The 25,503-nt window shown below is 26.1% G+C and overlaps 3 protein-coding genes across 4 annotated transcripts; 1 reads left to right on the forward strand and 2 right to left on the reverse strand.

Annotated features, from left to right (window-relative positions):
* Positions 1-352: 352 nt before the first annotated feature.
* LOC112728867 (ethylene-responsive transcription factor ERF024-like) lies at positions 353-938 on the reverse strand. Its single transcript, XM_025779186.3, has one exon. The coding sequence runs from the start codon at positions 920-922 to the stop codon at positions 356-358; it is 567 nt and encodes a 188-aa protein (XP_025634971.1). The 5' UTR covers positions 923-938; the 3' UTR covers positions 353-355.
* A 10,758-nt stretch (positions 939-11,696) lies between these two features.
* On the forward strand, positions 11,697-14,883 carry LOC112728868 (trihelix transcription factor PTL-like). Its single transcript, XM_025779188.3, has 2 exons — positions 11,697-12,209; positions 13,982-14,883. Exons 1-2 carry the CDS (start codon positions 11,785-11,787, stop codon positions 14,844-14,846), a joined length of 1,290 nt encoding a protein of 429 aa, XP_025634973.1. The 5' UTR covers positions 11,697-11,784; the 3' UTR covers positions 14,847-14,883.
* A 6,667-nt stretch (positions 14,884-21,550) lies between these two features.
* LOC112728869 (metacaspase-1-like) lies at positions 21,551-25,232 on the reverse strand. 2 transcript variants are annotated; one of them, XR_011869057.1, is made up of 5 exons: positions 24,516-25,232; positions 23,963-24,299; positions 23,494-23,615; positions 22,719-22,922; positions 21,551-21,865 (listed from the first exon to the last, which is right to left on the reverse strand). XR_011869057.1 is itself a non-coding variant. In XM_025779189.3 (5 exons), the coding sequence occupies exons 1-5, from the start codon at positions 24,976-24,978 to the stop codon at positions 21,806-21,808; spliced, it is 1,182 nt and encodes a 393-aa protein (XP_025634974.1). In that variant the 5' UTR covers positions 24,979-25,232; the 3' UTR covers positions 21,551-21,805. The 2 variants fall into 2 exon arrangements, 1 of the variants encoding a protein (XP_025634974.1); XM_025779189.3 differs by having other exon boundaries at positions 23,498-23,615.
* Between the last annotated feature and the right edge of the window lie 271 nt (positions 25,233-25,503).

The raw sequence follows: 25,503 nt of genomic DNA on the forward strand, positions 1-25,503 counted from the left end.
ATAACATAAAGTTTACACACACTAAATACATATATGACATTTAATAAATTGAGAGAACATTACAAAATAAAAATTAAGGTGCAAACAAATGCAAAGTAATTAAACCTCAATGCTAGAAATAAAGTAGTAATATAATACATGCATACAATGGAACAGTACTCTCTAAATAAACAATACATTAATTTCTTATTGGCCAAGCAAACTCTTGATGTGAGGGTTCGCCCATAATTTTATATTACATGACACCTTTTTCTTGGTCTTATTTATTTATTTTAGTTTTCATTATTGTTATCATTATTCATCATGCAATAATAATTAATAATATAATAATTAAAAAACACCAAGGGTTTATCACTTAAGGGAAATTCCACAGGCTTGGCTCATCATCCATGTTTTCTGGTTCATCTTCACCACCACCAATGTCAAAAGGAGGAGGACTAAGAAGCATTCCTTCTGCCATGTTCACAAGAACATTAGGCATGTCAAAGATCAAATCCTCATCCACAAAATCATGTGCCATTGATGATGAAGGAACATTATTATTATTATTTTCATTGCTTTTATTAATATTCCCTTGGCTTGAACTTGATCCTTCAGCATTTAGGGCATCTTTTGCTGCTCCGGCCGCCGCGGCAGCACTAGCCGCAGCCATTTGAATGTCACGTGGGGATAAGGTAGCCGGAACCGGGAGCGAAGAAGCCAAGTTAGGGAAGTTTAACTCGGCGTCTTTGCCTTTTAGGGCAAGGACGGCGACATCATATGCAACTGCAGCCATTTCTGGAGTAGGATATGTCCCTAACCAAATTCTATTAGGCTTCTTCGGCTCCCGAATTTCCGACACCCATTTGCCACTACTTCTACGCCTCACCCCGCGATACACGGGGTGACGGCCAGTAGAAGTAGAACCAGAAGTAGAATGCATGACGATTCGTGTTTGTTGTTATTTGATGAGGGTTGGAAATTGGTGAAGGGATCCATTTAATTTATGGTGGGTTGAGAATTGAAGGGAAAATTGGAGGTTGGAGAAGAAGATTAAGGGATATGAATTAGATTAGTGCAAACCAGTTGTTGATGAATGAATCTTGCGGCGTATTAAGGGTTTCCAGCTACTTGCATGAAGATATCTGGGTTGGAGGGCGTGTTTTAATTTGGTTTTTAAAAAAAAATTAAATGAATATTCTTCTTTTAGAAAAGAAGGTAAATCGTTTCCATTTAAACAAAGTCAAATTTGTGAATAGTAGTAGCTAGTAGTGATATTATTACACTTTGTCAATTCACATCACTATATATATAGATTTGATTGTTATATGGAGGTAGAAGTGGAAAGCAGCAGTAGTGTTATCTTAGTAATAAGTTCCTTGAAACCAACTTAGGTTGGTCGAGTGGACAGCTCACTCGTCCGCTTAAGTAAGTGTCGGGGGTTCGAATTCCGCCTTGTGCATGCAGCAATTCATTGTTCAGTGGCAGACCCTTAAATGGAACTCCCATTCGTAATCGATTAGTTCTTAATTTGTCGAGTTAGGAGATACCATGGAAAAAAAAAAGTAATAAGTTCCTTGATATAGTTCATCGTCAAAGGCTTTTTGTTCATATTACAGTTTGGAAATATGCAAACAAAATCCTTACAAGCCACCTTTTTTTTTTGGGGGTGCTACCCATTATTCCATTAGCTAGTGTCATATATATGTGTCTATAGAGTGAAAAATACCAAATAATTTAACTATTTAAGGAATAAATATAGGGGTTAATTAGTTAAATTAATAATTTTGTTGTAAAATTATTTTTTAGAAGGCTTAGAATCTTAGAGTTTATGTTTAGAATTTAGAATTTAAAATTTAAAATATAAAATAATAAAAATGAGTTGATGTTGGCTGAAAAAAATTAAAATTAACTCTTTAGTTAAACTCTTATTTAAAATAGTAAATATACAATATGTTTCATTTTCAGAGTTGCATTACAATTTTATTTAGTGATTTTTTAACTATTTATACCTTATTCCGTGATTAAACTAACTTTAGAATCTTAAAACATCAAATTTTTTAATATTTTTAATTATCATGAAATTATTTTTTGTTTAAAATTTAAGTTGATAGGAGAAGATAATATAAATATTATATTTACATTTATAATACTCTTTCTCAAATATGCCAGATTCTTATTTTGTGTTTGCTTGAACTCTAAATCTTATAGACACTTAGCTTTGATATCATAAAATAAAATTACTTTTTCTAAAAGATTAAATTAATAAAAAAAATTAATATAAATAATTGTATATCTAACACCAATAAAAAAATGGAACCCAGCCTAACAATATAAGCTTCTTTATTTATTCAATTATTTACATTATCTAAGTTTTGTAAGAATATTCTCTTTTCAACTCTAATAAATCAATTCATTACAGTCTCTGTTTTGGATTTAGGTCATATTATTATATCAAAATTTCTTTAGTAAAAAATAAAATTGAGTAAAGAGAAAAGATTTTACTAAATTTATAAAAAATATATATATATACATGGTACATAATATAATTTTTTTTGTGAAAATTTTTTTACTAAAAAAATAATTTTTATCTTTTACGAAAATTATATTCTTTACTGTGACATTACCTTATTATATATATATATATATATATATATATATATATTGTAATTCATTTGGCTGAGACTGATGTGCATGCACTTAAAAAACAATTGAAATGGTTTGTATCATGACTTCTTGACTAATCATATATGGGGGAACGAAAGTACCAACTTGCAACGAATTAAACAGTTGTATATATTCAAAATAATTACTTTAATTTAACCATAGTGAACGTTTAATTCACTTTCAATATATATGATATTATAATCATTTGGATATTTGGGAATGTGGAATAGAATAATTAAGGAATAATGACTTTAATTATTAGGCTTTCTAATTTTGGAAAGAGAGTGCGAGATTGTTGGCAGGTAAATTTTCAATAGATATGATGTGTAGTTAATTAAGTAGCTCTTCTTTTTTACCATATATAACTTTTAAGTGTAGTGAAAATTACAGAAATATGTAGTAAAAAAAATATTAATTAAAAATTACTAAAATTTATTACTTTTAGTTTTATTTAATATATTTTATAATAAATAAATATTAAATAAAATAAATTTAAACTATTATTTTGGTCTACCTAATATTACCGTATTATATAATTACCATATGATTATTATAACTGTAGGAACCATAACATGCACTCATTATTAAATGTGTTGTAAGAAGATACAAAAGTTTCTCATATAATAATAAGTATAGAAGATATAGCAATTTTTATAGGGCTTATTAATGAGACACCCCACCAGCCCAACCAATTTTGCTAAATTCATAGCCACACTGATCTGATGTTGAAATTAAGGGAAAGAATTGAAGAAATTAGAAGATTTTATTTCTAATTAGCCAAACTTTTGAAGCAGTAATTAACTTAGAATAATGTTAGGTAACCAATAATTTATTGTGGTATTACTATTAATTGTTTATTCAATTCTTTGCTTCTTTCACTTTTATGTTATAATTTAATTTTAAGATATTATCAGTATAAAATAATTTTATATATTTATTTAATTATATAATATTATATCATTAAAAATAATAATCTACTTTTATATTGATTTTATAAATAATTATTTAAAAAAATAAATATAGACAAAAATATAAAATATTTTATATTATTAATATATCAAAATTAAACTTTTTGAGTTATTTCATTATTACACTTCTTTATACATATATGTAGCTATGTGCTATTATTAATTCCTTTGAATGAAATATTTTTTTTGTCCTCCTGTAGTTTATTAATTAATCATTATGTTCAACCTATTATTTTTATTAAAAAGAAATAGTAGTCAAACAAAATACTTTATTTGGAAATATCAAATCAGATCTTAAATTTTTAATTAATTTCAAACCCGATCGGGTCATAATCTTGTTAACTACTACCCACTTAGCCTCATATTTGAATTTCAAATTTTCAATATTAAATCAGCTATATGATTATTTTCTTCTTTTTTTTTTATCTGGACCTACTTATATGATTTTAATTTGAAAATATCTACCCACCTACGGGATTTTTATTCCACACATTGCTGTTATAATTAGTGCAAATATATACTACACTAACTATTATTATTATTAATTTATTATTAGATGTTTTAATTTATCAGTCGACAAGCCTTTTTTTGTTTTCCTACATACAAATTTCAAAATGTACACTCACAAAATTGCAACTTTATTAAAACAGTTTATTCAATTTGCTAAAGAAGTTCATAAAAAAAACAAGTACATTATTATTACGCGTTTCTGCATAAACACTGAAAAGGCCTTTTATTTCTGTGGGTTGATGCACTGAATTTTTGTGAAAAGCCTTGAATAGACAAGACACTGATTCAGTGGATTACAGAACATTAAAAACTCTGAACTAAATTCTTATATTGAATATTTATTGGGTTAATTACCTTGTTTCTATTATGGGCTTATAAAATTTGAGGTGAGATGATGGGGTGTTTTATTAATCATTTTAATTATTATTGGCCCTTTTTTCTTCGCTCATTATTATCTCTGTTCTACTAATTCTCGTATAAATCACTTTTACATACAATTATTTTATTCATAAAGATGTTTTTCTTTTTATTATTGAATAGTGAACAGAGTATAGAATAGTATTTGAAAATTGAAATTAACTCATAAAATTAAGATTTTTTTATGGAAGAGTCTTTATGAAAAATTTTCGATGTTACAACAAGTTTACAGTCAGTTTGCATTCACCCCTACCACTTGTCCAAGATGCATGTTAAAGACTGAATCAATTTCTCATGCTTTGTTTAAATGTCCTTTGTCTTCAATAATCTGGAGTCTAAACTTAATAATCCCTGACCTATGGATGAGAGAAGAAGATATCTTTTTCAATTGGTGGCAACGAGTCTTATCTTGGGCAGCGGCTCAATTCGACGGTAGACAAAAGACCCTCTTCATAGCGGCGCAGTGTTGGAGCACTTGAAAAGTGAGGAATCAGTATGTTTTTGAGAAGGTAATAAGTTCGGCACCAGAGATAGTGAAAGAAGCCAACAGTTTAGTGCGTGAAATCGTGAACCATACATGATAGATGCTGCTAATTCTCTTTACTCTTACTTTACTCTTTTTTAACTTCTTAATATTTCAGTCACAGTTGATGATAAATGGGATTATCCAATTCTTTTGTACTTCTTTATGGAAACACCTTTATTTTATATTAATAAAATAACATTTATCCTTAAAAAAAATAATGAACTATAGAGTTTAATTTTAATATGTTATAAAAATATTTTTTTTACTAAAAACGTTATTTTTGTAAATAAATATTTTATTAAAAAGATATTTTTGATATTTTTATTGAAATACTTGCCAAAAGAAAAAGTTAGTATCTAATTATGTTTAGGTAGTATGCATGGGGGTTTATGAAATCTTTTTTTTTTTGGTAAGGTATGAAATCCTTTTTTTTTTTTTGGTCAGGTGAAATCCTTTTTAAATAATAAGAGAAAATTTACCATTTCAATTGGCTGTATGATTTTGGTCATGAATGGGCCATGTCTTTTTTTGTTAGGGCCCATATATTAATTATAGGTTCCATGTTGTCGTTTCTTTCGTGAGGTTATTGGACCATGGCCCAATCTCAAAAACACTCAAGTTAACCTCAAAGATAATCCCCTTCCCACTGGGCCCAAAAAAAAAAGATTTAGAGCCATTTTTTACTGCATGTGATGATCTCTTCATTTTAGCCAATGGCAAACTTATCTAACTTTTTTTTATTATTTAAAAAAAAACACAAACCTAATCATATGTAGGAAAAAAATCAAATGATGTTAAATCAAACAAAGATAATGACAACTTAAGCAAGTGATATTTACGTATATATAGTTAAGATTGTGGTAAAATTATACCAAAAAATATACTAACATTAAAAATATAATTTCTCATCTAATGGTGCAAGGATAATATTGTCCAATATATATCATATGACTACAAGTAAAGTTTCTTTAACAAAAAAATTTATTCAAATTAAATATCCAAATGAGCCACTAAACCCATTTTCTATTCTTCCCACTAATCTCACATACCAAGAGAAACTTATATGTGAATTCGTGATGGCCAAATTGAAGTTATAATTTGAACAAACTAAGGGATTTCATTTTCATGGATCTTGGGTCCCGAAGGCATCATGTGACAAAGGCTTCAACATTGATTTCAATGAAGCACTATCTCTATATATGAATATGGAATACAATTTTTTCGGCGACGGTTTAAGTGAAATTTATCGTCAGTTTAAAAGCGTCACTAAATCATACCAAAAGTATCCCTATTGTAACCTAATAATATATTTATTTTCAACACTGTCCATTGGATTGTATATTATTGTTAGAAATTTGTATGTCAACACCCTTGCTCTCTATCTCTAAATGGTTATATTAATAAAGAAATTTGGACTCCTTTTTTAGTCATTTTGAATTTGACTATTAAGACTATAACTAAATTCTAAAGTGAATATATCATTTTCTTAAAACGTGAATTATATATATGCACGCATGTGAGTTACTTACTACTCCTCGTGATTATTGGTGTAAGTTTCAATTATTTATGCATGGATTTAACGTTCTACTGCAACTTCTGCTATATTATGTATATATATACACACTCTTGAAAAGTAACGCATCAATTCTGCCAAACTGAGAGTAGATAGTACTTGAGATTCTTTGCACCATTACGTGCCCCTGTCTGCTCTTCCATTATTTCCTTCTTTAAATTCCCAGAGATTTTAACTCTTCTTCTTTTTATTTATTATTTATTTATTTATTTATTATTATTATTATTATTATTATTATTATTATTATTATTATTATTATTATTTAAAAAGCTTAAATCCAATTTTTTTTTAATTAAACTATAAATACTTGTCATTTCAACTAATTATATCTTTATATGTATACACACATTCAATAAACAAAAAAAATTAATCCATTAATAATACATTATCTAATAAAATTATTTATTTTAAATACTAAATTAATAAATAAAAATATATAAATATTTATATTAATTTTTTTTTATGTAAGAGTCCTTTTTTTATATCAATTTTATTTAACTCAAAAGATTGAATTCACAACAATCGGTCTTCAAATAGTGGTAGTTTTAATTTATAAGAATTTTGTAGCGGTTATAAAACGTCATTAAATGGTTCTATGGCGCTTATTTAATGGCGCACATTTTTTTAGAAAAAAAACTCAAAATAGCTCCTGACAATTACTTCAAAAGACAATGAAGTTCTTGACAAAAAAAATACTCAACCCAATTCCTAAGCTTTATTTTTATGGAACTGATTAATCTCTGTGTGAAAAAAAAGTTAATGTTATTTTTTTGGGTACAAGAGTTAATCAATCCCAAAAAAAAAAAAGATCAGAGATGGGATTTGGTATTTTTTTTTAGGGCTTCGTTATCCTTTTAAAATAATTGTGAGGAGTCGAGTGAAATATTCACTCTTCTTTTTTAAGATGTTGAAAACTGACAATATCCAACAATTACTAGTGATCTAACCGCCGCTAAATAATCCTTACGACTCATAATTTGCTGCCGTAGATATTAATAAGTAAAGACGTAAATAATTATATATCTAACCAATTAAATAATATTTAAAACATAAAAGTAATGAAAAGAAAGAATATTTATTTCAAACATCATTTATCAATTAAATAATTATAAAGAAGAGGCAAGTTAATACGCTACCATAATAATTAAAGGCTCAACAGATTGAGAAAAAGTGACGAAAAAACAGAAAAATTATTGTTGTCTACTTGTATGCAGTAGCTTACATTAATTATATTCGCTTAACTGATAATAATTTATTATTTGAAATAATCAACTTGCCAAAATATTCTTAGCTGAAATTTTCAGCTAACTATCTAAATTAGTAAAAAATCTTAATACTATTATTATCATCAAGTATAGATAAATTCTGGAGTATAATATAGGATTATTTTCATGAACTCAATTTTTTATTTTTGGTGTTTCAATAATTATTTCAAATCTAAGGACTTAAACCTAGAAACACTAATAATCACAAATTATAGACACATGAATGGGATAATAAGGAGAATAAATAAGTATGTCATGAAACTATATTTTTTTTTAATTTAAACCAATAAAAGAAGAACATAAATTAAATAATTATATCTCTAACCGTTTATTTATACATTTTATTCCTTTTAAAAATTTTAAATAAATGAGATGTTTTAATAGTATAATTATCTTTTTTTCACTTTTACTCAAATCATAACTTAAAAAAAAATTAAATGTAAACTCATCATGATTTGGTCAAAATATCATTTATACAATTTTAAACCCTATCAATTCTCATCAGATCCTTCTAAAGAAATAATCATTTCATTATCTTTATCTTGGAGGTCTAAATAAATATCTAAATTACTTAGCATGTAACTAAATTATTTATCCAAAAGATTTAAATGGATAAGAGAAAATATATAAATCATTATATATATAACTCTAAAAAAAAAAAACTTGAAATGTGATACAGTGAAAGTTCTGCCTTCCATCATCCTACACAGTATCATATCATAGCCTTTTGATACGCTGAAGGTGTCATATTATAAACTAATGTTAATTTTCCTAACAACCCTTGATTTTTCTCACATTAAATATGTTGTTAATTAAGCTTATTTTACAAAAAAAAAAAAAAAACAGGAGATAAAGAAAAGTATCATGAATGACTCGAGTAGCAAGTAGGTTTTGTATTATTCATCTGTTGTACTCTATGATATACGAATACTGATATGAATATATGATATGAGATGATATAAGATATATTGATATACAAATTTTAAAATTTTATAAGATATGGAGATATATATATATATAATTTTTTTAAATAAATTATAATAATATTTTAATATTTTATTAATATTAAAATTTAAATTAATTTTTAATAATATTTTATTTTAATTATATAAAATATTTAAAATATTTTTTATTTTAATAAATAATAATATATATTATTTTTAAATTTTTTTGAGAATATATGTTCAAAATAAAAATTGATACATTGACACGTGATAATATTTAAATATTTCTAAACATATTTAAAAAAAATTATTTTTTATTAAGATACAATTAAATATAACAAACATGCATATTAAATATATATCATACCTAAAATTTAAAATATATCTGACACACGAATATAATAATTTAGGGAAGTATCTATATTTTATAAATTGCACACGTTTTGTAATAGTTTTCTGTGTTTTTTATAGTTAGGAGAAATTCTAATTAAATAATTACACTTAATATTTTTAAGAATTAATTGTGTGTGAGAGAGAGAAAAGGCATAACAAAAAGATTTCTCGTCATAGTATTTCCAGTTATATAGTTTCAATATTCTAAAAAACTTGGGTAGAAATTAAATTTGGAACATTATGAAAAGTTAAAAGGTGCAGCATCCAATGGCACTCACTATACACGCGTCAGCATTGCAAACTTGCTGTCTTCCATTCATATTAACACATGCTTCCATTAACCCTAATAATTTTATTAATATATTTCACAGTAATATACTAGTAAATTAATTATTAGGATAATATATATTTTTTGTATTTAATATATATATATTTTTTATTTAGTATTTCTAATAACGTTTAATTATATTTAATTTTATTTTTAATATTTTTTATTTGTATCAAAATTTTCTAAACTTAATTTTAAGTAAAATATTGGGAATAAAATTAAAAAATTTTAAAAATAATTTGGACACAAATTAAAAATATTAAAAATAAAATAAAATGAATTGATTAAAGATAAAATTAAATAAAATTAAATGTTAAGAGTATTTTTAAAATACGTTAAAAATAAAATTATATTTTATCTTTATTATTATTATTATTATTATTATTATTATTATTATTATTATTATTATTATTATTATTATTATTATTATTATGCATTTTAGGGCCTTACTTACTCTTTCAGTCTTTACTGTACCTGAACAATGACACACAACGAAGCAACGTTATTTTGATGTTCTTCAAAAAGCCAAAATAATAACTTGATAGATAATACACTCTTAATATATACCAACTACATTAATATATAGCGTTTTTTTTTTCTCTCCACTATTCTCAAATCATTGGTGCTATACAAGAACTAAGTAAAAAAGAAAGATTAATAATTATGTGAAAGTAAATGTAAATTGAATAATAAGTAAGATTATTAAATATAAAATCATATTATTAGAAATATAATAATTTATGTGTTTTTATTTATTACTTAAATTTTTAAATAAATAATTTTATAACATGATATTATAATAATAAATGATAAAAAAAAGTTAGAATTCAATTTTTATTATCCTAAAAGAAAGTAATTCAGTATAATTATTCGTATATTAAAAGAAAGTAATTCTTATTGACTTAAAGTTTTAATTTTAAGATAAGTGATTTCAAGATATACGAATGAATAATATTTGTTTATGGGTTTATATATATACTAATTAATAATGTTACAATTAGATTATTAGTTATCTTCATCATTATTTATGTAAAGTTATGCAACCTATTTTTTAACTTTTACTATTATAAAGTACTCCTCTCATGTAATACTTCTTATATATAAAATCTTTTGTCCAAATTATGATTTAAATTTCAAATAAACCCTAAATTTCTGAACCTATAAAATATTTTTAGATATGCACCCATTTTCTTTTTTCTTTACTTTTATTATGGTAAAAACTATATTTAATCAAGAATTTTTTAGCAATAAAAGTGCATAAATTTAATTTGGAGAACAATGAAAATCAACTAATAATCAACCAACATAACTTTTATATAAATTTTTTTTAAATTATCTAATTTAATTAGCTGATTTTTTTAATTTTTCTAGTAGATTCAATAGTGGCTACTAGCCAGCTACTAAAACAAATTTATAAAATTAGGATAATACTAAGACTAATTTTTAAATAGTTAAACAGAAGCATGTAGATCGTTTTATATGTAACAATATACAAATCTGTTTTATTTAGAAAATTAGGATAATACTAAGACTAATTTTTTTTTTAGTTTAGTTATTATCATAAAACTAGTTATTCTAAAAACTGATAGGTAAAAATATATAAATTATTATATTTTTAATACATCTCTGCATATAATAAAACTTTTTTTCTTTTGAATTTTTATGTGTAAATTTTAATACATCTCTTAATTAGAATATTAGATCGAATAATAATAATAATAGATAACCAATTTTTTAGTTAATATATCAGCTAATTTTTTTAAAATTATTTTATTTATTTTAAAATATAATTTTTTTAAATAATAACTCTTTAACTTTAAATTTTAAATTATAAATTTAAACACTAAAATTAGTTAATATTAATTAATTAAAAATTAATTTCCTATACTTTTCTTTTTGTAGAAATTTAAAATTTTAACTAACTTTTTATTTCTTCTTCTTATTATTATTATACATATTTAAGTGAAAACTCAAGTGCAGTCGATTTCACATAAAAGTTGATAATAAAGAGTCGTTATATAAAAATTTAGTCAAATTATTTAACGACTCTCAACTATCAACTTTATGTGAGGTGGACTGGGCCGCATATTTAATTTATAAAAAGCCAAAAAGGTTGAAATAGAGAAGAAGTTCCTCTCTCACTCTCACTCTCACTCTCTCTCTCTCACTCTATCTTTGGTCTTCTTCCTTCTACCCTACACAGAGATTCTAATAATGGAAATGGAAGATCATCATCACCAACTTCATCATCAGCAGAACCACCACTACGGTTGTTTAACCGATCTGTTAATGAACAACGCTCCTATGCACCAATCCCAACCACCGCAACCACCAATAACACTAGGCGGAGCCACCAGCCACCACCAGCAGCACCACCACCGCAACCTGCCACCGTTGCCGGAGACAACGATGACGATGTTTGAGATGATGGGAGCGCCACGTGGGGTGGTTATGAATAGCGAGTTGGCATCAACAACGAGAGGATCAGGTGTGGGAGGGTGCATGGGTGGGGATGCATCCTCAAACAACGGAAGATGGCCAAGACAAGAGACTCTCACTCTTCTTGAGATCAGATCTAAGCTTCACCCTAAATTCAAAGATGCTAATCACAAAGGTCCCTTGTGGGAACAAGTCTCCAGGTACTATTCTCAATTTTAATTACTAATCCTACTAATTAATTATTACTAATTATTATTTATATATCTTGTGCCCTTAATATTACAAATTAAAAAAATTTATATTTGAAATACAAAAAATTTAAATTTTTAATACATTTATTTTATATTTATTAAATAAAATTTTTTTAAAATTTTTCATTAATACTAAGCTTATCATGTGCACTTAAGACATATATTAGCTAGAATCTTATTATTATTATTCTAGCTTCAAGTTTTAATATGCTAATTTTGTGTTTATATATGTTTTTTTTTTGTTTTTGTGTGTAAGGAAAGAATGTGAATAAAATTGAGTGTGAATTAACTGTGATCATCCTCATTAATTAGTTTAATTGATTTTTTATGCCTTTTTTTAATGGAAAAAATTAAGCATCATTATGCATTATTAATTTTGTTGTTTCTTGGAAGGTGGAATATATATATTTATTATTAAAATTTTCTATGATTGATAATCCTGTACTAATTACTGTATAATTAAAGGGGAACCTTTGCATATCAAATCTATTAGTACGGTTCTCGTTCTCCATTTTGGAAATTTCAAAATTTGGACCCTCTTTTTAGGTTTAAGTTTAATTAATTGTTCCCTTTATTATTTTTTGCCCCCTTTGATTTGAAGTTTGAACCTTGCATGTATGTCTTCTACACATTTATAGTATAAAATGACATAAACTAATTGAGGCTCTTCCTTCCGAGACATTCACTTTTCTATGGCAATTGGAGTAATACAAGAACACCAAGACGTCACTATGCATGCACATTCAATAGAATTATTAATTACCAAAAATGTTCACATAAACTAGGGTTCCAATACCATTAATTATGTAAGTACTAAATAGTGTTGTCCAATTGATGATTACAAATGGTACCCATTAATTATTTTATAATATATAATATTAGGCATAGTATATAGTTTGAAGAGTTTAATTTTGATACACTAATAGGTATAAAGTGTTTTACATAGTCGTGCAATCACATCTGTTTTTTGAATGATCATTCACGCTATTAATGTAAAAGATAATTATTTTTACTAATATAGCGTTATGTAATTAGATGTACGTATAAAACTACTTTATACTAATAGTGTATTAAAATTAAATTCTAATTTAAATTCCAAAAATAATTACTTATTAGGACAGACTTTTGTTAATAAAAATGTTGTGTTTCATGTTATATATCTTATTTTAGAAGATGTTATAGGTCAATATAGTAATACCCTTAATTATGATTCAAGTTGTAACTCAATAAGCTATTAGAATATATTTAAAATATTATATATCAATATATTATTTAACTATCTTTTAAATTAATTTCATATTTAATTAATTTAATACAGTAATACTAGAAAAACACCAATTTAGATTATTTTATTTAATATAACGTCTATAATTTTATAGATATAACATTTAAAATTATATATTTATTATATTTGATATTAAATATTTATTTTAAAAATAATTAATAAATATAAAATAAAACAATTTTAAACTGATTTGAACTCATTTTTATTATCTCAAAAACATTTCTAATTTTGATATAATACAACAACATCAGATATTATAACACCTTATCACACTATTTTTGTTTTACGACTTAAGCGTAAAGTTCTGTGTGGTAGGATGTCATAGATATCAAATTTATTCTTAAGTCATTAATTATCATGAATTCTAACCGATGAAATGATGTTAAATAGTGAAGTTAATTTGTGTTGATGATGGTAGTTAATTGTGAATAATTAGGATAATGTTAGAAGAACATGGATACCAAAGGAGTGGAAAGAAATGCAGGGAGAAGTTTGAGAATCTGTACAAATATTATAAGAAGACAAAGGAAGGAAAAGCAGCAAGACAAGATGGGAAGCATTATAGGTTCTTTCGCCAACTTGAAGCCTTGTTTGGAGACAACAACAACAATTCCAACAACTTTGTTACCAACAACAACCTTATTAATTTACAAACAAATCAAGACAAGTTTCATAATCATCATTATTCTCATCACCATCACAATAACAATAATAATAATAGTGTTAGCCTCATCACAAACTCCACTAGTGAGTTTGACACATCATCATCATCAGAGACCGATGATGATGATGAATCGAGGAAGAAGAAGAGGAGGAGGTGGAAGATGAAGATGAAGATGAAGGAGTTCATTGACTCACAAATGAGCAAGCTTGTGAAGAAGCAAGAGGAATGGCTTGAGAAGTTAGTGAAGACAATGGAAGAGAAAGAGAAGGAAAGAGTGGTGAGAGAAGAAGAATGGAGAAGAGAAGAGGCAACTAGGTTGGAGAAGGAGCACATGTTTTGGGCCAAAGAAAGAGCATGGATTGAAGCAAGGGATGCTGCATTAATGGATTCTTTTAACAAGTTAACAAGGAGAAGGGAAATCATCAAGGCTGAAGAACAAGAACATGATCAAGAAGCTCCTCATCATCATCAAGACGATGGTGTGATGATGATGATGATGATGATGGGAGACGAAGAAATTATCAAAAATCATAACGAGGATAACAACGAAGATATTAGAGAAAAATACATGTATCTTTCGGAAGCACATTTAATACATGCACCAGAAACATCTACAGCTACTCATTTTCAGTTGTAAATACAGGTTGATATTTAAATAAATGAAGATTTTATAATTGTCTTTGTATAAAGATGTTTTATTTTTATTATTGAATAATGATGAGTCGTAGGATTTGATTTTGATATATTATAAAAATATTATTTTTATTTAAAATGCGACTAAACAAATAAATCCTATTTTTAAACAAATTTTTATATAAAATATATTTTTAGCATTTTTATTGGAGTCGAAATCATATATATTCTAAAATTATTGAATATTCATCTACATAAATATATAAATATAAATTTGTTATTGGAGGGTTTACAAACAAATTGAGTGACCAATAAATAGGTTTACAAAAAGTGGTTGTTGTTCAGAAAGAAGAGAGGTTAGTTACAAGTTGGGAGAAATTGAAGTGACAATGCAGAAGCATGGGTTCTTTTGGGCATGAAAGGACTGATTTGCATAGTGGAAGGAGAAATGGTAGGTCAGCAATGGGTGGCAACTATTCAAGTGAAAAAAATGAGAAGCAAAAGGAAAATCCAAGAAAAGTTTATTCTTGTTTAATTTTGAGAACAATGATCAATAACATATATGTTCCTTGTATATATTATATGATCCAAGTGAGATATATCTACGTATTTTGATATTTTAGATATTTTGATAATTTTAATCGTTGATTCAATCATAAAGTTTAGGTTTAATTATTCTATAGGTCTTGTAATTTTATACAATTTTTAATTAGGCTCTATACTTTTTTTTTTTTCATTTGAGTCTTTAGATATTAATTTTTTTTAATCTAGTCCTTATCGTCACAAAATCGTTTGTGAAAAATCAGTAAAATTATAGGACCTGCAAATATAATTAAACCTAATTGAGTCTCTAGACATTGTTTTTTTTTTTTAATTTAGTCTTTATCGTCACAAAATCGTTTGTGAAAAATCGGTAAAATTATAGTACCTCCAAATATAATTAAACCTAAAATTTATACATGGTTAAAATTAATGACTAAACTTATTGACATATTTGAAATTTTTTTATATAGTCATTGGTAAAGATTAGGCAGGAATTTATTTGGTAAAATGGAAATAAATATTGCTTTGACCTTTGGAACTGAATAAAGTAAAGCCAATAAAACCAATATATGAGTGAAATAATGAATGGTGATTGACTCATGAGAAGTAGTAGAAGCTAAGAATAAAATTTGGCAGGCTTTTTCATCTGAGATGGTCTCACATTATGTAAGCACAAGTTATCTAACTGCTGGGGGTTATATATGTATAGGGATTGCTGATGTTACTGTATGATGAATTGTGTTACATTTCTTCATCTTACTTAAGAGTAATATTTTTTTGGACTCATTTCTATTTTGAATAATTTACTATTCTATTACTGTAGTTTGGATTTTATTTCCAAAAATATATTTTCTCCCTTGTAATTTTCTTTTAAATAACTGCAAATATCATAATTATAGTGGCCATGTTGGTGATTGTAGTAATTTGATAGTAAAATTACAGAATAAGAAGAAAAAATAAAATAATAATAATAAAAGTTTTTTTTAATTTTAAATAAAAATTAAAATAGGACGAAACAAAATGTTTAAGATAAAAATAGAGCGTTCAAATATTAGAGACTAAAATAATTAATACTTTACCCTTAAAAAAAAAACAAATGATGTTATTTAATTTATACATAAATTTGAGACATTTTTTTGTGAAGACACCATGAGTTAGTTGATGATTTCATATAATAATACATAATTAGTGGAGAAGTATATTATTATGGATCCAACTTTTTCTCTAATTTCTGTCCTTTTAGTTTTAATGTGTCTAACACTACTTTTGATTAGAGCTATATATATAGTAAGCTTAAATTTTTCTATAGATACCTGGAAATATGAATGGTGAGAATAATAATGAGTGTAACACTACTATACCCTTAATTGGAGTTGTATATATAAGTATAACCACCAACATACATATGAAGCTGAATAATGAAGTATACATAATGAAATGAGTGTGCTCCACCAAATAATCATACATAATAGTTAAAATGGCAAATTAAAGTTTGCTATATTATTATTGGGACGAATCTATATAGCCAGCTGAGGTTTATCAAATTCATAGCCCTACACTACTATATATATATAACTCATGTTAGATATATAGCTAGATTTTTGGTTTTTCACTGTATATATATCCCTCGGTCTGACATGTTAAAAATTAATCTGTTGTGAATTGAAGTCTATTTAAGGATTTATCGCTGAAAGTTGCTCTATACAGAAGACAGAATTCGAACTTCTGACATTTGTTTAAACGAATTAATGTTAACCACTAGACTAACCTAACTTAATTTTATATATCATATTTAATATATCATCGATCTTTTGTTGATTAAAGATGAGGAATAACCAAGAAGGTTTTTCATTTTTAAATATCAATATTCAAATAATATTATCATTAAAAGTTCAACTACTTCAAAGAAAACTTATTAAAATTTTTTGTTCTTAACCAATTTTTGAATTTAAATTGAGAACTACAAAAAAAACATTTATTTCCATTACTTAATAATTAACTTGAAATTGGTATGATAGAAACTAACTAGCTAAAAATTACACAATCATTTTATTTCAATTTTTAAATCATCTTCATTCCTTGACTGAGGCTACTAAACATAGATACACAATTTTAAAAAAAAAAAATCACTTTTAGTAGTTATTATTTATTTTATTTTTAGTAATAATAAAAATAACTATTAATACATTTATCGATAATTAAAAATTAATCATCATATATTTTATCGTTAAAAAGTCTTAGTATTGGTAAAAACTTTTTAAATAGTCACAAAAAACATATAAATACTATTATAACGTAAAGTAATAACAACAAATAGTAGTTACTATGTTATAGTTACTAAAAATTTGTGGTTAAAATTGAATTCTATTGTAGTGATTGAGTAGTAGAATAGATGATAGGTGTCTAAATAAATGAGAATACTATGTTAGCAGTGTTGTGCACAAGGATCCATGAACATGAAACAGCAACATATATATTGCATAGCATAGCATGTACCCAAAATAGGGATACAATGCAGCATTGGAATTCTCCAGGGATACACTGGACAGTTATTTATGTATGTGGTCCTTTATGTATTTCTAGCTACTTACTTTGACTACCATTTAATTTAGACTAACATGCCACTTCCAAATTTCAAAACCATGCTTTCCTTTTACTCTATATATGTGTTTCTTGATGCAAGCTTTACTATATGAAAACATGATCAACATAATAAGGTTCAATGTATATATGTATGTATAGTATGAAGGAAAAAAAAATAGTGGGTGATGATGAGTTGTAAGTATTTAATAAGGTGGAAACTCATATGAAGTCGACTGCATATGAGTTTCCACCTTATTAAATACTAACGGCTCTCAACTATCAACTTTACGTGAAGTCGACTGCACCTGAATTTTCACCATTCAATAAGCTTTTCTTTAATTTGAACATCATGTTCATATTAAATTTAAGAAAATCTAAAAAATTCTCATATTAAAGATGTTTATATATTTATATATGTATACAAAACAACTTTTTTATTTAAAAATAATTAATAATAAATAAAGAGTAGATAATTTTGGTTATTTTTTTATTTTCTAGATCTTCTTTGAGATCTTGGAGAACTTTATATATATGTGACCATTCATGGAAGAACTTTCAGATCAATAATGACGAATTCAGATTTGTTCAAAAAGAAGAGAAAAATACTCTGCTATATTATAACACTTAATTTTCATGTGAGTTTAAAATCTAAAGAGTAGATATGTCTCTATTACATAGTGAAATAACATGCTATCATAATATTTATGTACAATGAATAAAGATCTGAAATTCCATTTATATATATTATCTGGATTATATTCTTTTATAATAAATAAAATTATACGTCTTACTTTTAAGCTTAGTAAAAATATTCTTGAATAAGAAAACAATATTAGTTATATAGAATATAGGAAGGTTTTTAGATGATTTAAGAATATTAATGGTTTAGTGATTGTTATAGATATAATTATTTATATATATTTTTATCAGTTTAAATTTTTGAAAAAAATCATATTATAATATGGTATCAAAATTTTTATGATAGAAGAATTTAGAGTTCGATCCTGCTGTTTGTTGAACAAAAAAAAAAAGAATTTTAGTATAAAGCAAAAAATAAAAGAAAAATTTATGCAAAAATTCAAATAAAATCCAAAAAATACTCTTATTTAAACAGAAGTATTAAAAATACAATAATTATTTATAGATCTCCTCCTACTAATTTAATTTTTTTAAAAAAAGGTGATATTATAGTCGTTAATCTTTATTATAAAATATATATGATTAAGATGATCAATTAAAACTACCGAAAAATCAATTTTCTTAAAATACTTGATAATTTTCTTAAAATATAACTATTTAATATATTTACTACTAATAATTTTTAGATGAGACAACTCGATCATAATTAAGAATAAAAAATATACCGACATTATTATAAGAAAAATAAAGGAGGGATTGTTTTTTCTTCTTCCATCTAATATATTTTTCTTGCATTATATATATAAGGCTTATATATTATATGGTGATCAATTTAAGTAGACAAGTACCACACCATGCAATACATACATATATATACACACACACATTATTTATGTCTCTTGATGCTTTAGGCTTGTGGACAGACAATAATGTCCGTACCTGAGAAAGAGTAAAGAAGCTTCCTGCAAATAATAAATTAATAATAAATAATAAAAATATAAAATAAAGAATAAAGTGAACCCATTGTTGTGTTTGGAAGACATATTCATTTAGCAGTCATTATCAATTTTTCATACAAAGGGCCCCTTCCCTTACTTACTTGCTTGTTTGTTTCATAGCTTTTACAAATTACAACAACAAATTTAAATTATTATACAAAATATGTAAATATATATACTTCAATTTTAACACTAAAAAATATATAAATAAAAAACTAGATATATAAGATTTTCTCAATCTATGTATATAAACTACCTCCTATATCACTCATCTTTTCAAACATTTATAAAATTAATGAAGGAGTTCAACATCTTTTTTTAAATTAGAAGTGAGCCAACTTGGCTAAGATTTAGCAATGTAAAAAATATAATGTCTCTTAAGGTGATGATCAATATAAATAAATGAAAATCAACGACTCTAAAATGATATGTAATTTTAATCTTATTAAAAAGGAATTTTTCTCCTTTTTCATCTAGAACAAGGATAATTTATATAGATAAATTAAATGAAGAAAAAAAAACACAGATATTTTAAACTAAATTTAATTATATACATGTCTCGTTTGATTTTTTATGTAAATCGAATCAAGTTAATTGGATTTATTATGTTTTTTACAGCATATATTTACATGATAAATTGAATTAAGTTAATTTAATTTTTATTGATATAGTAAATACATAGTAAATTAAATCAACTTATTCGATTTACATTAAAAAAAAGTATAAATTAAATTTATTTAAATTGATTAACATAAAGAATCAAACAAAACATGCATATAACTAAATTTAATTTAAGATATTTATGTAAATTTATCTATGTAAATTATTCCGGAACAACCTATAACAAATCTTAATATATAGAGAGAGTATATATTATATGTGTATAATTCATATACTTTATAAGTATGTATGATGTGCATGTGGCCCTAAAAGGGGACCATTGTTAATCACAATTCACAAAATAATTGACAACCCAAAAATAAAAATAGAAAAAAATGAAAAATGCCTGCAATCAGGTTCTGAATGGCAGTGGAAGATATAAACATTTGAGAGGGACGTTTCATTGTGTGGTATGACAGTCTAATTTATTAACATGCTGTAGACTTGTTAACCGAGGCATCACATACATGTGACTCAGATACTTTCATCATTTCACTCCTTTTTTTTTTCCTTTTAAATTTGGCAGTTTGTATCACTTCATATTTTTTATAGTGTATATTAAAAAAATTATAAAAAAATTGTTAAAAGAAAAACGATATTATAATTTGCATATTTTTTTTTTGAAGCACTATTGAATATGCTATATAATAAGTTAATAACATGTATTTTTTACCAATTTTTTTGGGGTATTTTTTTTTATCAATTTTTTTAATATGTGGTAAATGAGTAAATCAGTTATTGGCCGTAACAAAAGAGTTGAAATTGTTTTTGTTGAAAAGTGAAGACTAATGTTTTAATTTTGTTAAAAAGGAAGAAAATGGGTAGGCCCATTACACATTTTTGGCCAGGATAAGCCCATTATACTTTTATTTTTTGTCAAGAGCCCATTATTCTTAAAAGAGTGTTAAAACCTTTTAGGACAAAAGGGATTGGGTTTTCTGAAAAATGATAAGGACTTATTGCAGTTTAGGTAGGTTTAGTCAAAGCCCAATAAAAGTATTTATTTTGGAACAAAATTAAGCAAGTGTGGGTGTTCGAATCTCGCTTTGTACATGCAACAATCCATCGGCCAGTAGCAAACCTTTAAATAGAGCTCCGATTCGCAACGGATTAGTCTTTGATCTGTCGGGTTAGGAATACCGTGGAGAACCAAAACAAAAAAAATTATCAATTCTCTTCAATTTTTTTTTTGTTGGTTTGTATGATATATTTTCTTCTAATAAGCTACTAGTAATCTACATATAACAAATGAGTTTCCAATAAACGAACAATTGATTAAAAAAAAAGTGAAGAAACAAAATATTACATACAATGAACAATACTACATATTTGAAAATTATATATATACACAACTCCTAGTCATTATAATATGATATCCCATAAGAAGATAAGAGCATTACAAAAGGAAGGAGGTGAAGTAGTTCATATAAAGAAACAAATTAACATTATGATCGAAGAAGTGTACATTTTTAAATATATATTTTATGAAATGAATAAATTTTGAGTAGCATTTTCCATCTTTAATTTCCATATATCGATATCATATCACAAATTGCTTTGCATAGATGTCAAACATCTCCGAAGAGGATAATTGCGGCACCTACCAATAATCAAATTCCAAATTAAACTTACAAGAAAGAATAATGTAATACACAAATAATATAAAACTTTAATATGTTACTTCAACTACAACCTTTGGTGACATTTTCAAATATAAAACTTAAAAGAAAGAATAATGTAATTCACAAAAAATATTCTTAAATTATGAGTGATACATGTAAAATTAAAGTAGTAATTAGTTTATTCTAAAGTGACAACTCAATGCAACTGTTTTTACGTGAAGTTGATATATAGTTAATAATTATTATATTATAATTTAGTCAAACATGTCAAAATATCTATCAATACTTAATTATCAATTTCACTTGAATACAACTACATATGAGTTTTCGTCACTTTCTTCTAAACTAAATGCAGTGAGACGATAAAAATACATTTTCTGCATTTTTTTTATTTCTCTAAACATAATTTTGTTCTTAATTTTTTTCTCTTGTTGCAAAAGAGTAACCAAATGCCACCTAAATATGACTAATTATATACACAAATAACACTTGTTTTCTTTCTAAAATTTTATCATCACTACAATAAGTTATCCACGAATTTCTAAAGATTTTGTGACAATTTCAAACTGCCACTAAACAATTTTGTGGTGCTTGGTGGAGCACCGTCCTAAATCTAAAAAATGGCAAAGTGTATATATGTGTGAGGGAAAAAAAAGATATTAGAGAGGGAAATTAATAATGATAAAAAATTCACTTACAGTTGTCTTTGTACGAAGTTGATATTTGATAACCGTTAGATAATTTGACAATAAATTTGACTAAATTATTATCTAACAGTTTTCAACTATCAACTTTATATGAAAACGAATCTTTACATTTAATAATACGTACCTGAGTAATTTTTAGGCCAAGAAGTGTATTTAGCAATGAAGCAATAGGACCATTATTTAAACCAACTATGCCTGTTTTGGTTGCACGAATGGTTGAACGCATTGCATTGAGCAAGTGACCATATGTTAATCCATGTTCATTATTTTCCATTGCTTTGATCAAGCTATAAGTCAAGGCACCAGTTACTTCTCTTCCACTTAAGGCCTATCCAAATTCAAACATAAATCCATCAACCTCTATCTCCAAACTACGGTAAATTGCACAATATTGTATATTTATAAACAGAACAAATATATAGAATTAATTTTTAATTAGTTAAAATTATTTTTTTTAACTATCATTTTTTTATAGAGTTTAAGTTTAAGATGTAGTGTTTAAAATTTATGAAAAAAAAATTAATTAACTAATATTGACAAAAACAAATTGATTTTAAAATTGAATTCTTATACATATTACTTTACATATTTTTCCAACAGAATAATCAAACTGTTTTATAATAACATAATCAAACTTTAACAAGAATATATACCAAATATGTATATCATATATTATGGCCGATTAGTTCAAACTTTTAGTATTCACAAGGCCATGTAAATTGGTCGATCAAAATTATATTTATGAAACCATATTTTACAAAATATAAAATGTGTGTAGGTGTTGTATAACCCAAATCTCATAAAAATGGAGTGTATAAGATAATATCTTCAAATTGTAATTTCAGTGTTAATATTAACACATGATTATTATAGAGATTAGAGAGGGAAGAAAACATTACTAACAGAGGTATCTACTGAGACTTGACCATCATCACAAGCTGAAATACAAATTGCAAGCCCTCCATTTGTCCCTTTAAAAATTCTTGGACGCCTGTGATCCTCCCATATATAAAACCCTTCCCTATTAAACCAAACAAATAAATAAATAAATAAATAAAATAAATAGTTCTGACATAAATAATCGACTATGCTACATACATACCAAAATCAGTCACCAAAGTCGGCCACCAGTATTTTTACATGTATTTATATACAAATATGTTGGTAGCTGATTTTAGGTAAAAACTCAGGTTTAGTCGACTTTACGTGAAGTTGATAATTAAGAGTCGTTAGATAATTTGACTGATTTGACTAAATTTTCATCTAACAGCTCTCAACTATCAACTTTACGTGAAGTCGACTCCACCTGAGTTTCATGCTAATTTTAGTGGGCAAATAGTATTTTTGTTAATTAATTCATTAATTGACCTGTTTATCTTGCAAAAAAATGGCAAATCAAGAAGGGTGCCACTATGGCATGCATCAAAAATTGCATGGAGTTTAGCACCATGAGGTAGTGGCCTAACAATTGTGGCATTGATCTCATCATCAAGAATCTTGCCTTGGTACTCAAAATCAAGAGGGCAAATTGCTTCATCATAGCCATCAATCTCATCCATGTTAAGGTCCAATTCTTGTGTTCCATGTCCTGAGAAGAAGAACACTAATGAGTCCCCTGACTTGCTACCCTCAATCAACCACCTTAATGCCATTTCAATGTTGCATCTTGTTGGAATTCTTAGTGGATTTCTTTCCTCCTTATCATCTGCTACCAAGTATATATGTTCAATGTTAGAGTGTTGATGATGATGAGAGTGTGAGAAAGATATTAATACACGGTGAAAATTCAGGTGTAGTCAACTTCACATGAAGTTGATAGCTAAGAGTCGTTAAATGAATTAATTAAATTTTCATCTAACGACTCTAAATTATCAACTTCACGTGAAGTTGATTGCACCTGAGTTTCTACCTTAATACATACCTGTGAGCATGAGAATAGAGTCACTTGGAAAACCAAACTTGTTCATAAGAAAATATCTCATACACTTTACATCAGTCACAGATCCCCTAAGCCTATAACTCCTTCCATGGTAGCAAATTCCACATAACACTGCTCTCTTTGGACCATATGAATTTGGAGTCATCATCATAGAAGGGTATGAAGAACATGGCCTTAATGATTGATGATGGTAAGGATTTGGAGGATAATAATAATTGTTATAACCAAATCTCGGATTGTTGTTGTTAGTTATAGTGTTTATGAAGCCTCTAAACCTATCTGCAACATGAGAAACAGAATTGTATGCATGGCTCAATGGACCCATTATTGAGGGTGGTCTAGAATGTGTGATTCCATGGCATAGTGCACATTTGAAGACATGAACCTCTGATGGAACCACTAATGTTGTTCCACAATGGCTACACCTTTCATTTCTACTTGCCATTGCTCTTTTTAATTGCCTTTCAATTTGTGTTTGGATGAAGCTATGAAGATTTGTAGATAGGTGACTTGTTATTAGTAGTTTCTTTGAAATTCTGATTAATCATCTAATCTAGCTAATTGGGGAATGGGAATAGTTCAAAGAATAGGATTCCAAATTTGCAATCACTTAGTGGAAAGAGAATATGTTGACTTGATTGTTTTGTTTTGTTTATCTTTGGATGGACACTAGTTTCAAAGAATCAAGAATAAGGAATTCATGAATTTTTTATTCATAGCTTTCTGATCTTGTAATGTGCTTTTATATACAGGTGTTAGGTGTTGTTGTTATTAATTGTTATATCTTTAATATTTTTTTTAAGTAAAAGTTTCTTTTCGATTTATTTGATTCGTGCATAGCATTCTTTTTTCATTTATTTGTCTTATACTATTTTTTATTTTTAGAAGTTATTAAGGGTTGAATTCTAAATATTTTGAATATAGAGTTCTGATATTATATCATAAAACCACTTATCCTAAAAATTTAAGT

Source organism: Arachis hypogaea, chromosome 12, assembly GCF_003086295.3.
Source record: "Arachis hypogaea cultivar Tifrunner chromosome 12, arahy.Tifrunner.gnm2.J5K5, whole genome shotgun sequence".
Lineage (NCBI taxonomy): Eukaryota > Viridiplantae > Streptophyta > Magnoliopsida > Fabales > Fabaceae > Arachis > Arachis hypogaea.